This window comes from Crotalus tigris, unplaced genomic scaffold, assembly GCF_016545835.1.
Source record: "Crotalus tigris isolate CLP2741 ecotype Arizona unplaced genomic scaffold, ASM1654583v1 scf7180000024282.1769268, whole genome shotgun sequence".
NCBI classification, from domain to species: domain Eukaryota; kingdom Metazoa; phylum Chordata; class Lepidosauria; order Squamata; family Viperidae; genus Crotalus; species Crotalus tigris.
In genome coordinates, this window is record NW_024100454.1 from 685,106 (window position 1) to 699,785 (window position 14,680).

Here is a 14,680-nt window from a genome sequence, read left to right on the forward strand (position 1 = left end):
TCCGTTTTCAGTCGAGATCCAAGTGTATTTCATTTTCACTTTGGAACAGTTGAGAAAACAAATGGTCTTAAATTTATTACAAGTAGCTCTTGCTCTTAGAAGCCAAGGAAAAGTAGACTGCCACCAAACAGTTTCATACTGCTAACCCTACTTAACTTTTGCTGATGCAGTACAAAGTCTGGAGCATTCTAGAATGCTGACAGATGGTTGCACTTTAGCACAACGGAAATTCTAAATTGTTGTTTTCCCTCTATTCACATTTAATAAACTTCAGTGCCAAGGTAGAAAATTTAAAGTTAGAAAAGACACTGCAAATCTTTAGAATATCACAAGATAAATGATTGGTTTTTCATAGTTCTTTATGCTAAAGAATTTAAAGAAAAGAATTATTATGATATTGACAAAATAACTGCTGGAGTTAGAATTCTTGTAAGTATTTCCATCATATAAATACTTATAAGGATAGGTTGCATCATGCAGAGGCCGCGCCCATGCCAGCTCCGGCAATACAAAAAAAGTCACGATATGTTGCGACACGTCACATAATGCGGCGAGTTTGACACCCGTGGTTTTCTTAGTGAACTTGAGGCAGAAGCATCCTTGATGTGTAGACAGTAAAATCTGGAGAAGGTGAGGTCTCCAGTCTGGCTGGAGGAGGAGGAGGAGGAGGGGGGGAGGGGGAGGAGGAGGAAGTTGTTCTCAGGAAGGTGGTGGATCAACCACCGCCGGGCTCCAGTGCAGGCTCTGGGAGACATGTGCTTGGCTGCTGGCAGTTTGGGGAGGCAAGATGGGGTGCTGAGTTGTCCCCACATCCAGTTAATCAGGATGTCTTGTTCCACGCTGACCTGTCCATGCCCACCAAGTTGCACTGAGTCATCTTGCTGAGTCATCTGTGCCAAGTCATTTGTGCCCACTCCTCTGTGCCCATCTGGCCATGTGCACCCAGTCGCATGACCCAGCCACACCCACCTGGCCATGCCCACTCATCCATGCTGTGAGTCATCTCATTCTGCTGGATTTATTTGGTCTGGCCCAGGGACATCATATACCCAGTTGGATTTCAAAGGGAGTTAGTAGTTGTTTCTGAAGTCTTAGCACCTGGTTCAATTGAGGCTGTAGTTGCTGCTTGAAAGAGCAGACTTTGGATGGAATAAGTTTGGGCAGACTCTTGTTGCTTGGGGATCCCAGAGGAAACCTCTCCCCCCCACTTTTGGAGGAGTTCTGGGAGATGAAATGGCAAAAAAGATTACTAGATGTAAAATAGAAGTTTGACTGTATAGCAATAATAGTTAAATAATTAAATGTACATATTTCCCTCCTCTTACTGCATCTACAGATGGATTTTGGATGAGTATCAAATAAATAACAGTTGATTATTTCTTGAAACAATCAATTTTTACAAACATGAAAACAATAAAGAAAAAGAAAGTTGATGGTACCTTGTTTCTAGCCATGTCAAATAATTAAAGAAGCTACAGACAAACGTATCTGGAAAATGCAAGTATTTTTCAGGAAAAAAAGTTGCATGAAACAAACCACATAACATTGGCTTTTGTCTCTTTTAGATAACATACAATTTGAGCAGCTTGTTAAGTAAATTTAACTAGCTGTAAATCATATATCTCATATATTTCTATTTATGTTTTGATCCAATATACTCAGTAAAATTGTGTAATGTACATATTATCGATATTTAATGAAGGACTGTTTGTATTTTATTTACAGTATTTCATATATGGGTTTTGTTTCTTTGTAACAGAGGGCATTAGATTATTTTGGTCTCATTGGATTAGATACCGAGTAATCAAATCAAACCAAATTTTTATTATGGTCATAGACTCGCATAGAGATCCAGAGTAAGTTAGTTATACTTAGTCTACATTGAAACCAATCTCTTTTATTTAATTACAATTTATTTTTCAAACTAAATCTAATTAGAACTAAAATGCATCATCTGATGCACAGTATCTCTCATGGGACAGGGTCAAATGGCGGAAAAGGGCTGAAGGCCTGAATCTTGCAGAGCATGAGTTCTCTAACCAGAAAAATTAATGTTGTTATTCATCACACCTCCAATTTGTCTGGATATAGTCTCACCTTCCTCACCTACTCCAAAACTGGTTCCAGATACAGATTCAAGAATTCTTAGTAAAGTAGATTAGTGTAACATCTGGATGCTGGTGACACTGCTATCCACACTGCAATCCACCCACTCCCAGCTATTTCATGAAGTGAAAAAGTTGTGTCTCAAAATGTCTGTTTTTCATGCCAGGTCCTTGGCTGGATCCGTAATGGAGAATCAATGCTCAACGCCAGTCTTGTCAATGCAAGTTCCTTGTCAGAGGCTGAGCAGCTCCAAAGAGAGCACGAGCAATTTCAGCTGGCCATAGAGGTAATGTTTACTGTGCATGTTGACTTTCTCTTTTCTTATGCAAATTGCAAAGATGAGGCTTTGGAAATAATCTGAACGGTGTTCAGAGAGGAGAGCAGCAAGGGAGAAATAACTTCCAATTAACAGTTAAACTTTCCTATTACTAAAATTAATGTGTAAGTGCGTATGGGAGGTAGTTCTCTTTTAGCAATTGCAGTCATTAAGCAAAGCAATTGCTAAGTGAAACCACAACTATGCTGATGATTTTACTTCAGCTTTTCTTTGCTTTACACAGACCTGTGAAGGTCATAAATGTGAGAATTGGTCCCAAAGTTAGTTTTTCATCACCATTGTAACTGCAGATGGTTGCTGTAGCAGGCAGTTGCTGTTTTAAGCACACAAAATTTTGAAGTAGTAATACCTTAACACACTACCAACCTTCCTGCCCCAGATAAAATAATAAATAAATATCTGATTGCCATATTCCACTCAAGATGTATAATCTGATACAGCCAAGACAAACATGTTTTCTGTATAAAAATGTATATGAATATTGTTCACCAAATAGCAAAGGTTATAGTAGTCCATATGCAAATTAATATCAAAAAAATCTATTTCTAGGGTGCTAAATAAAAGGAAAGGATTGCTTTTGATCTTAATCTCCTTCATTGCATTGCAGTAGTATCTATTTATTTTTCCAGAGATCCTCAGTATATATAAGTCCCAATGTTTATTCTATCATTTTTTTAAAATGAGGGAAATAGTTCAATTTGTGATATTTTATGATATTGTATTAGGAAAGAGAAAAAAAAATAGCTTATCCAGAAACAGCTACAATTCTTTTATTTCCTATCTATCTCATTGCATCTTCAAGAAGTTTAGGGGACTATGGATAGCAGACTTTCCTTTTTTTATCTCCAAGATAATCAGATGAGGCAGATCAGACAGGAGATAGTGATTGGCCCAATGAAGATCATGGGGGACCTTTGTGGCTTAAACTGGGTCACTTCAGTTCTAATTTATTAAGCCACTGGACACATACAATATGTATGTTATACGAGCAGATGAGTTACTATATCCCAAAGTTAGTGTACATATGTATTTTAGGAATAACAGTTGGGATTTTTATCATGTTTTACTTCTTGTAAATATTTTTCCCCAAGTGTTTTTTTAGGAATGAAGTTGTGGATAATGAGGGATTGCTTAGGGATTAATTTTGTTATAGAAAATTCACAATTGTGTTTGGGGTCACTTGTGAAAATTGCCTAAGTAGAATAACAGAAAATGTTAACTATACTCTGTCTCTTGATTCAGAATCATAATTTTCCTGGTATTTGACTATAGTAGATGCTCCCAGAAATCCATTTACCCAATATTTTAATAAGTAGTCACTTTTTTATACATATGTTGGCATGCTGGGAAGCCCTGAAAGGAAAGGAAGGGTTTATCATCCATTGAGGAATTTCTTTACCTTTCATTACATCTTGGCAGCATTAATAAAGCACTTCTGTGGAACAAGATATTTATTTCCTATTTGTATAGCTTGCTGTATTTCAGAGATGCTTAACCTTGATACCAACTAAGAGCCCTTCCTCCCCCAATAAAATGTGGTTGTTCATACTGCCAAGAGTAGAGGGCTAGTAGATTAAATATTAAAGATCAGATGCTTGATATTGCAGCATGTTACTTATCTACAAAGTGAAGAAAGTTTAGCTGCTATATTGGGTGTTCTCTTTGCAAATCCTTTAACCTCTTCCTCTTAATTATTGCAGTGATAGGACTACTTTCCATGAGTAAACTTCACATAAGCTATGAAACTGCTTCTCAAATACAGAGGTTCAATTGTTCAAGATGATCACACTGTAGTAAAAATATATGTTTTGAATAGAATACACATACTCAGATCTGTTTTTAAAGTGAATATGGGTTTTCATATCTTAAGCTAATAATGATGCAAAAAAAAATATCTAAAGAACTGTTCAGCAAACATACCAGGTTAATGTCAGTATCCTTTTTACTTAAATGCCATTGGGGCTGTGTTACATGAATGTGCAGAATGCTTACTGTTCAAAATGCTAATTCTAAAAAGTGTTTCATTCTCTCACCTTTTCATGCTCACACCTCACCTCACCTCTTTATACCATTTGCTTGGCACATCTGTACAAATCTCTCTTTCCTCCCTACATATACAGTCCCTCTTTCATGCCACTTCCTTGCAGAAGACACACCAGAGTGCTCTCCAGGTACAGCAAAAGGCAGAGGTGTTACTGCAGGCCGGCCATTACGATGCTGATGCCATCCGGGAATGTGCGGAAAAAGTGGCCTTGCATTGGCAGCAACTCATGCTAAAGATGGAGGACCGGCTAAAACTGGTCAATGCCTCTGTTGCTTTCTATAAAACTTCAGAGCAGGTGAGAGGAACAAGGCCTTCTTCATTGTTCAGTTTGTTTGCAATAGCTCTACTACTATTTGAAATGACCATTACATAAAGACATACAGTAATTGCTACTGTTTAGAATTGCTACTGATTATTCAGTAACATAGACTGATCGGCCATAGTGCACATAGTGTTATAGTAATTGTTTTTCTAGGCATCTATAAATATCAGTGTTCACTGAAGTTTATATTTGGTAACCCTAATATTGAGCACAAAGGACTTATCTAATATTACCTTAGTACAGGGGTAGGCAACCTTGGCTCTTTTATGACTCATGGACTTCAACTCCCAGAATGCTGGCTCAGGAATTCTGGGAGTTGAAGTCCATGAGTCATAAAAGAGCCAAGGTTGCCTACCCCTGCCTTAGTATAATTTAAACGGTCACTTATTGGGAACATGATGAATGTGGCAAAATGATTTTAAAGCACTGCCAAGGAATGAGTTGATTGAAAGGATATGGGAAGGTAAATTAATTTTGCAGTGGACTAAGCCAGTGGTTCCCAACCAGATGGTGTGAGATGATATTCCAGGGGGTGCAAAAACTTGGGTTTTCAAAATTATAGTGTATATGCATAATTCGTTGCCATTATTTTGAACTTTTGTAAGGGGTATCAGAATATATCAGAAGCGTTCTAGGGGTATGGAGGATAGAAAAGGTTGGGAGCTGCTGGACTAAGCACTAGCAGCATTACAGGGTGTCTTGGACATCAGCTGATGTATTTCTCTCCACATTTTGGCAAGGTACAAAATCACCTCCTTGATATATGATACCACCCACCCTCATCCCTGCCATCACCAGAAGCTAATGAGACTGAGGGCAGTGCTTTCTTCCCATGTTCTGCAACCAACATAAATCAGATATTGAAATGGCAAAGTAAAACCATTAGCCCAGCCTTTCCTATTCCCAAAAAAGGGGTGGTTCTATATACCCAGTCCAAGATGTATCAGAAGGAAATGCAATTAGATCAGATTTATTAATTAGCAAACCCTATTACATAAATTATCATGATAAGAAGCACGGAGGGAAGGGATTGCATTTACATGCAATAAAATCTTTTCAAGCACTATCTAAATCATCCATGTTATTTCAAAGTACTCTTTAGCCTACATCACCCAAGAAAGAGATGTTGCCTGGATGAATAGATTATCCAAAAAACGTTGGCTATCTTTAGCCAAAACACTGTTGCCCCAGTTGCAGATTGAAAGCCATGGTCTATAGTGATTGGAATTTATTTAAAATTATATGGCTGTCCAACTCATTCTCAGTGACTCCAGATGGATTACAGTGATAAATACAAGTACAGTAAAAAAAAGCAATAACCCTCCACCCACCCTGGCGACAACAATCAAATGTACCACTCAATGGATTGGCCTAGAAGCTTTCACCGTTACAAATCCAAAAGGAGGCGTTTTTCTTTTATGATATTTCATTTTTCATATAGTTAAAATTTAAACTTTGGGAGATCAAATGATACTATTCTTCTAACTTACAAGTATAAAATATAACTGTTCAGTTGCTTGACATAGAACATTTGCATCATAGTGAATAGTTTTACAAAATACTAATATATAATACGTAAGCAATACAGAATAAATAGCAATAGTACTTAGACTTATATACCGCTTCACAGTACTTTTCACCCCTCTCCAAGCAGTTTACAGAGTCAGCCTATTGTTCCCAACAATCTGGGTCCTCGTTTTGCCAACCTCGGAAGGATGCAAGGCTGAGTCAATCTTGGACAAGTTTGGGTGTGTGTATACACAGTCTTGTTAATATGACATTTTTGAATAGTTTGTGTTCCTGCCTAGTTTTTCTAGTCTAGACCAGGGATGTCAAACTGGTGGCTTGTGGGCTAGATGCATCACACACAGGCCACATCCATCCTGGCTCCACAAAGGCAAAAAAGTCACGATACATCACTTGATGCAATCAAGTTTGACACCCGTGTTCTAGACCCTTCCTGTTGCTTAGTATTACAAGTTCCATTACTCCTTATCAATGGCCATAGTGCATGGGGATGATGGGAGTTGCCATCTAATATATCTGTAAAGGTTCAAATGGGAGAAAGGCTGCTTCACCTCAACTTCCTGTATGATGAATTTCGTATAACACCTGTGAATCAGGGTACATTTTTGGTCAGCTGTTAGAGTTACGCTTTTAATGGTAAATTACTTCTGCTTCTAAAGGTAACTTTGATAACTGAACAATTGTGTTCTTGCTTATGTCTAAGGTTTGCAGTGTGCTGGAGAGTTTGGAGCAAGAATATCGAAGAGATGAAGACTGGTGTGGAGGTCGGGATAAGCTGGGACCGTCCTCTGAGATAGATCATGTTATTCCCTTAATCAGCAAACATCTGGAACAGAAAGAAGCCTTTCTCAAGGTCCCGTCTATTTCTCCTGTTTTTAGCAGTTGTTTTTTCCTTTGTTCTCATTGCAGAAGTAAGAAGTAAGAGGTAGGTAAAATGAGGACCCAGATTGTTGGGGGCAATGTAAATATATATATACATTGCTTACTGGTGTACACCGCTTAGAGCAGTGGTTCTCAACCTGTGGGTCGGGACTCCATTTGGGGTCGAACAACCATTTCACGGGGGTCACCAAACAATGCAGTCCGCCATTTTTTCCCCTTTTCCTTAGCTGTGCTACTCCCTTTTATTCTATTGAAAGCCAATAGAATAGACTCTCTTGAATAGAGTCTAATTCTATTGGCTTTCAAAAGCCAATAGGAATTGTCCCGGCTGTCTCTGCCCTGCTGAGCCCGCCAAAAGTCCCATTCTGCAAATGGTGCTGCACTAGTTGAGTAGTCCTCGACTTACGACCAGTTGAGTAGTCCTCGACTTATGACCGGTTGAGGGTCGTGGCATTAAAAAGGTTGAGAACCACTGGCTTAGAGAGTGCTTGCACTTAAAGCGGTATATAAGTCTCATAAATAAAATAAAAATAAAATAAATAAAAGTTGGGTACTAACTGTTGGATGGAAACTGGTCTGTAGGAACATAAATTATGTTCTGTCTTTGATCTACTGTGGTTTGTAGGACAGAGGCATCTTTCATCTTATTTTATAATAAGAGCCATAAAAGCAGAATGTGTGCATGCATTCCTAATGTGTGTTCTTCTCTGGAATGATTTCATGCCTGTATAGCCTGAACCATGACTGGCCATGAAATAGAGGGTTCTTAAGGTTTCTTTATGCCTAGAATCTCCTAATAAAACAAACACAAACTTTTTCAGTAACATTACCCATTTCAAAGATTGCTTGCCTTAGCCTCTCGTTCTTTTAAAACTAAAATTTTAGCTTGCACTTTTTCTGTTCTGAAAAGGAATAGCTGATCTCTCACACACATTTGCTGCTGTCATGTTACCTCATATGAATATTCCACTAGCCTAAATAGAATAGTTATGCATTGACTTTTGGTGTATCCTCAGTGTTGATTCTAAGAAAATAACATTTCTGCAAAAACAAAAGTCTAATATATTTGTGTGCCCTGCCACATTAAAAAAAAAAAAAGAATAGCCAGCATGAAAACATAAAGGAAGACAACTTTGAGCAAATGTCTACTTACTTACTTCCATTGGCATCCTTCAGTCTCAAGAGACTATGGTATCTTGCTGTGGAAAGGCAGCATCTGGTGTGGCTAAAAAGGCCAGTGTGAGAATGGCAGTCCCTTCCACACTGAGGGCAGATACAATCTGTCCCCTGTCCAGCCCTCAGATTTCGCTGGTTCCTGGACTTCCACTTTGCCTCAGCCTGCCGCATAAGTGTCTCTTCAAATTGGAGAAGGCCATGCTGTGTCTTTAGCCTCCAGGCTGAACGATCAGAGGTCAAGGATTCCCAGCTGTTAATGTCCATTTCCAAGGCCTTTAGGTCCCTCTTGCAGATATTTATTTATTTATGAGACTTATATACCGCTTTAAGTGCAAGTACTCTCTAAGCCAGTGGTTCTCAACCTTTCTAATGCCGCGACCCCATAATACAGTTCCCCATGTTGTGGTGACCCCCAACCACTTATACATCACCTGGTGCCAGGGGCGTGGCCAAAGAAAAGGAGGAAAAAAATGGCGGACAGCTTTGTTTGGTGACCCCCGTGAAATGGTCGTTCGACCCCAAATGGGGTCCCGACCCACAGGTTGAGAACCACTGCTCTAAGCGGTGTACACCAGTAAGCAATGTATATATATATTTACATTGCCCCCAACAATCTGGGTCCTCATTTTACCTACCTCGGAAGGATGGAAACCTTGAGCCGGTGAGATTTGACCTGCTGAACACAGTCAGCTAAAGTGGCCTGCAGTACTGCACTCTAACTGCTACGCCACCTCGGCTCTTATGCTTATATCGCTTAGTTACTTGTTTGTTTGTTTGTTTGAGTGGGGAGGAGAGGTAACAATGAGATGTTTGCTTCCATAATCATAATAAATATTAAGTTAACATGGCAGCTACCTTGAAAGTAAGATTAAGCTGCTAAGTAGAGGAGCAATTGAAACTTCTTGGGGTTTTTTTCTTCTCTTTTTTTAAAAGTTGTACTTATGCTGAGAGGTTAAAGAATTTAAATCAAATCCTTTTCTTTTGTTAAGGTGTCCCCCTCTTCAAATTCTCACTTCCCCAGCTACAGTAGTTACTCAATGGCATGTGCAGTGTACATTGTACAAATCCTTGTACATTAGGATGTCAGGGTTGGGAAAGACCTTTGACTTTGATTTGCATTAAAATTCCACTATTGGTTTAACTAAGTCTTAAGCTATATGTATTCTCGATGGAGGAAATGACTGACTTTCCTTCCTAATGCCACATAACTCTCATGTTTTGTAAGAACTCACCACTTTTTTTTTTAAGTAGCAACATACAGATGAGACAATTGTATAACTTTGAAGGATCAACTTCCTGAAGAAATATATTGGCAGCTTTTAGGGTTAAAGTAAGATTAACATCCTACTTGGGACATTAGTGCTTTTCTTGGGACATTAGTATTTTTCTTGGAAATCAGTCAATGTTTCTAGGTAATATTTTCCCTCATGTCATCCCCAAAATGATGGTTATGTCTGACTGCAGTCTGAAGATCTCTCATGTTTTTTCATGCACATCAACATTCTTCAGAGGTCAAAAGGGAAAATAAAGCTCAAGTCACAGTTCAGAAGGTTCCTTAATGTTTTATTCTTCCAGTTTGCTTGTCAAAATTGTAACTGTCGTGCTGGGGCCTGGGGGTGTTATTTGTTGCCCACAGGCATGCACACTAGCACGAAGGAATGCAGAAGTGTTTCTCAAGTACATTCATCGAAACAACGTCAGCATGCCAGGAGTAGTGAGCCATACCAGGGGTCCTGAACAGCAAGTGAAAGGTCAGTGTGTGTTCTTTGAGCCCCACATTAATGGAATGGCACCTGAGCTTATTTTGTATGCCACAGGCTCACTGCTTCTGTTTATAATCTCCTCAGGTAAGGATGGATTACATAAGAGCAGAAACACATGCCCTTACCATCTTTGTGGACCAAACCAAATATGATCAGCTGTCCCAAGGAGTTGCAAAATATTTTGTTCTCTCCTTCACAACTCAGAAATCAGGGAATGGTTCTTTTGTATGGATTAGGAATATTCTATTCTATTCTATTCTATTCTATTCTATTCTATTCTATTCTATTCTATTCTATTCTATTCTATTCTATTCTATTCATGTTATTTTGTACCAGTCCCGTAGAATTTGTTATATTAAAGCTTGAATAGATTTTTTTCTTCATTAATTTTGATTAATATTAATTAAAAAATGGAGAATAGGTGGGCTTTCTTTCTGTTGCACAATGATCTTGGACTACACCGACACTACACTTCAGTAACAAATGTTACAATCTTTAAAATATGGATGTATTTATCATTCATTGTCATGAACGGAAAAAATCTTTGAATTTAAACCTTCTATCGCATTATGACATCTGAATTGATGATGATGATGATGATGACAATAAAATGATCTAATATATTTAAAGAAATAGGATTGTTTCTAGTGGAAATTTAGGGAACTATAATGTCATCAGATGTATTTTTAGATTGTTATTTCAAAGGTCCCTGCAAAGCAGTATCCTCAGAGAAATATGATTTACTAGTACTGCTAAACTTAATAAAGAATGGTAGAAATATTTAAAGAAAAGGTATGCCGAGAAAACATGGAGTGTATTTTTTGTTACATAGAGTAGCTGGGTGCCTAAACTCTTAGTGCCTACATAGTTTGAGGTTTGTTTGGTCTCTCTCTCTGTGTGTATGTGTGTGTGTGAGTTTTGAAAAGCATAGACTGAAGTGTTCTTCACTAGTGAAAGTATTCTACTTTTACAAGAGTTTTGAGCTCACTGACGTTCACAAAAACGTACTAAGCTGTTTGTGTTAATGACTATCCTTGCTGTTGTTTTTTTTTAAAGCCTAATCTGAAGTGCTTAACTCTAGGAACTTACATTCTTAGGATAAAGTACAGGGTCGAATCAGTAACCGCTTTCTTTTGACTGTGCTTACCAAACCAGCTAAGGAAACAGCTCTTCTCTTTTTCCCTCCATAGCCATTCTGAGTGAGCTGCTGCAGAGGGAAAATCGTGTTCTTCATTTTTGGACTTTGAAGAAAAGGCGACTGGATCAGTGTCAGCAATATGTAGTCTTTGAGCGCAGTGCAAAGCAGGTAACTTGACAAAACACCACGCTTCTCTTCATTGTCTAGGGATGACACTGAATGTGAGACAGTTTAATAGATTGCCTATGGGGAGAATTTATCTGTGATATGTACTTCTTGTAAGTCCTATGTCCAGTCCTTCCTAACTATAATCACTGGAAAAGTTCAAGACAGATCAGAGTTTAAAACTAAACCCAATTGGCCATTAGTCCAAGTAAGTATGAAGCCTAATAGATTGTGAACCAAAAACCAACCTTTTCATTTAATAATCTACTGTACATTCTGTGGGAGAACCTGATACCTTTGCACCTTATTTTATAGCTGAAATTCTGTTGGCTTCATCACATGAAGAAAGCAAAAAAAATGGAATAATGCAGTGAGAAGTCTAGCATAGCCTTTCCTCCTGCACACATATTCCAGTGATCTTTGATTTGCAACTTGAAAACATTACAATATATGGGCATACAAAAGAAATTTCACAAAATGATCCAGAAAAGCACATGTCTTAGTGTACTCTCAGTCCTTGTTAATTGCATAGTTCTCTCCTCTACTTAGTCTAGCAGGCAGACAGCGTAGACTGAATAACACGACAGTCATATCAGAAATACATTCTGTTTAAGTATGCAGAATTCTGTTTTGACTGTATTTATTTATTTGTTAAATTTATTCGTCACCTATCTCACGATTGGCCGACTCTTAGGTGGCTTACAACAATAAAAAGGAAGAAATGAAAAGAAGTGAAAGACTTTACAGAATTCAAGGCAATGAACGGTCTGCTTTCTATAAAAAGCTGCATTTGGAGCCCTTCATAGCCTTCTGTTCAGAAGTGAGCCACCAAAGACTGTTCTGGGCAATAGCAATTCTTAGAAGGAGTAGAACAAGTCTCTTAACCTGGAACGTCCTTCTAGGATCCTATCTATGCTGTCTGTGTGAACTGTGCTTCCCTTTGACTTGGAGGAGTGGTCTTTGCATTCTTCTTGTGGTCTTTGCATTCTTCTTGTGGTCTTTGCATTCTTCTTGTGAACAAGAACTTTTCATTACCTTGTATTATGAAGAATTTGGGGCATGTCAGTGACCGTTTAAGCCTCGCCATAAGGAGAGTTCCCTCTCATAAGAATCATTCATGATTAAAGAAGAGGGCTCAGACTAGAGCCCACTGAAGACAAAAATGGCAACTCACTCCAGTATTCTAGCAAGAGAACCAAATGGACTTTCATACTTAGGACATAGTAATGGAAAAGGAGCTTTAGTGAGTTACTGGGGAAAGTGTGCGGTGAATTATTGAGGAAAAACAAAAGGCAAGTAATAAATAGCATTGGTGAACATTTAGGACATTTTCCTGCTTTCTCTATAAAACCTTTAGGAGGAATCAGTGTTTTGATGGAAGGGAGAATTTTGCTGTAAGATTGCTCTCCATGGTCCTAAAAAAAACCAATCTCTTTTTCTGTGATCTATTGTACTGGCCATGGTGCTGAAATTATTTTTCTACTATCAGCTCTCTCACATTAATTGCCTGAGCTATTATCTAGACTCTAGAGCAGATAATGGCATCCTGTATAGAGCACAACACATTTTCTTACTTTTTTTTTTAAAATTTGAGGTGAAAGTTGCTCCTGAATCGTGCTAGTATTTTCAGATATTTTGAACATTGGGAACACAGAAATGTAATACTCTGTTCAGGATAAATGGCCATATAATAAAATGTTGTTCAGGATAAATGGCCATATAATAAAATGTGTTAATCTTATAGTATCATAAGGTTCCATTTTTTAAAAATGTATTTTTGCCCCATCTGTAGGCCTTGGATTGGATTCAGGAAACAGGAGAATATTATCTCTCTACTCACACTTCCACTGGAGAATCAGCAGATGAAACACAGGAACTTTTGAAAGAATATGGAGAATTCAAAGCACCTGCCAAGGTGAACTGTATTTATAATTTATAAACAATATGAGGTTTTATCATTAAGAAATCAATAAGTATATGATTATGGAAGGCACTGCTGAGACAACTGTCCAAAGGTGAGGAGGGAATTGTTTGAGCAGCGTAATAAATCAAACCATGAATTTGTATGCATAAAATGATGAGTTTAATGCCCTTTACTGTTTACACCAATGCAAATTTTATGTACAGTTTAAAGAGGGTGAGATATTTATATGTGAAATAACTTATGAAATTAGTTTGATATATGTTATCTGATCGGAAAGTCAGTTTAGTGTAGTGGTTAAGGCAGCGGTTCTCAACCTATGGGTCGCGACCCCATTTGGGGTCGAACGACCATTTTACAGGGGTCGCCAAACAACGCGATCCACCATTTTTCCCCCTCAGGGGGCGCCGCGCATGGGGGCGGCACCGTGCATGCGCGGCGCGTCCATGTGATGGGAGTCGCCGTCACACAAAGGTTGAGAACCGCTGGGTTAAGGTGTCAAGTTAAGCCAGGAGAACCTGAGTTCTAGTCCTGACGTTGGCAAGAATTCAGCTGGGAGGAGGCAATGGCAAACCTTGCTAAGAAGATTGTAGGGGCTTGTCCAGGTTGTCCCTGAGAATCAGATACAACTGAACGGAAGGGGAAAAAATTGAAAACATAATATTATCCTACTCAAATATTTTATAGTTCTCAGAATTCAGACACAATTCACATTATTTTGGACAATTGGACTGATATCTAAACCCCTATATAGACTAACCCAATGAAGCTCTTGATGGTATGCTTTTAATATCTAAACACCATATTGCAATTCTCTTCCGTTCTAAAGTGATATAGGGGAGCAAAAGGTTTGTTTGTTTGTATCCTTATTTGTTTTAGGAAAACAATTTTAAGGTTCCCTAAGAGAAATGAGATGTAAACGTGGTGTAGTAGTTAGTGGGTTAGACTGGGTTCAAGTCCATCCTTAGCCGTAGAAGCTTAGGCTCAAACTAGTCATACACTCTCATCCCACCTATTTCAGAGTTGTTGTAATGGGAATGAAATCCCCACCTTGAACTCTAAAAAAAGAGGTGAAATATAAGTATGAACAAATAATTAGTAGACCTGGTTTTATAGTACTTTATAGCAATATATGGGTAGTCCTGACTTAACAACCATTCTTTTAATGAATGTTTGATGTTATGATTGACCCCTCTCCCCAAAGGTACTAATGACCCATGGTCACATGATCACATTTTGGGAATTTGGCAACTGGCTCTCGTTTATGGCTATTTGTGATGTTGAGCATTTTTTAAAATA

General features: G+C 38.3%; 1 protein-coding gene across 1 annotated transcript in view; it reads left to right on the top strand.

Moving 5' to 3' along the window:
• The window catches only part of KALRN (kalirin RhoGEF kinase), a 315,007-nt gene that overhangs the window by 144,672 nt on the left and 155,655 nt on the right, over positions 1 to 14,680 (top strand). Inside the window, 6 exon segments of the mRNA XM_039323763.1 lie at positions 2,273 to 2,392; positions 4,564 to 4,782; positions 7,040 to 7,189; positions 10,031 to 10,145; positions 11,348 to 11,463; positions 13,253 to 13,375. Of these exon segments, the coding sequence (XP_039179697.1) occupies positions 2,273 to 2,392; positions 4,564 to 4,782; positions 7,040 to 7,189; positions 10,031 to 10,145; positions 11,348 to 11,463; positions 13,253 to 13,375 (843 nt within the window).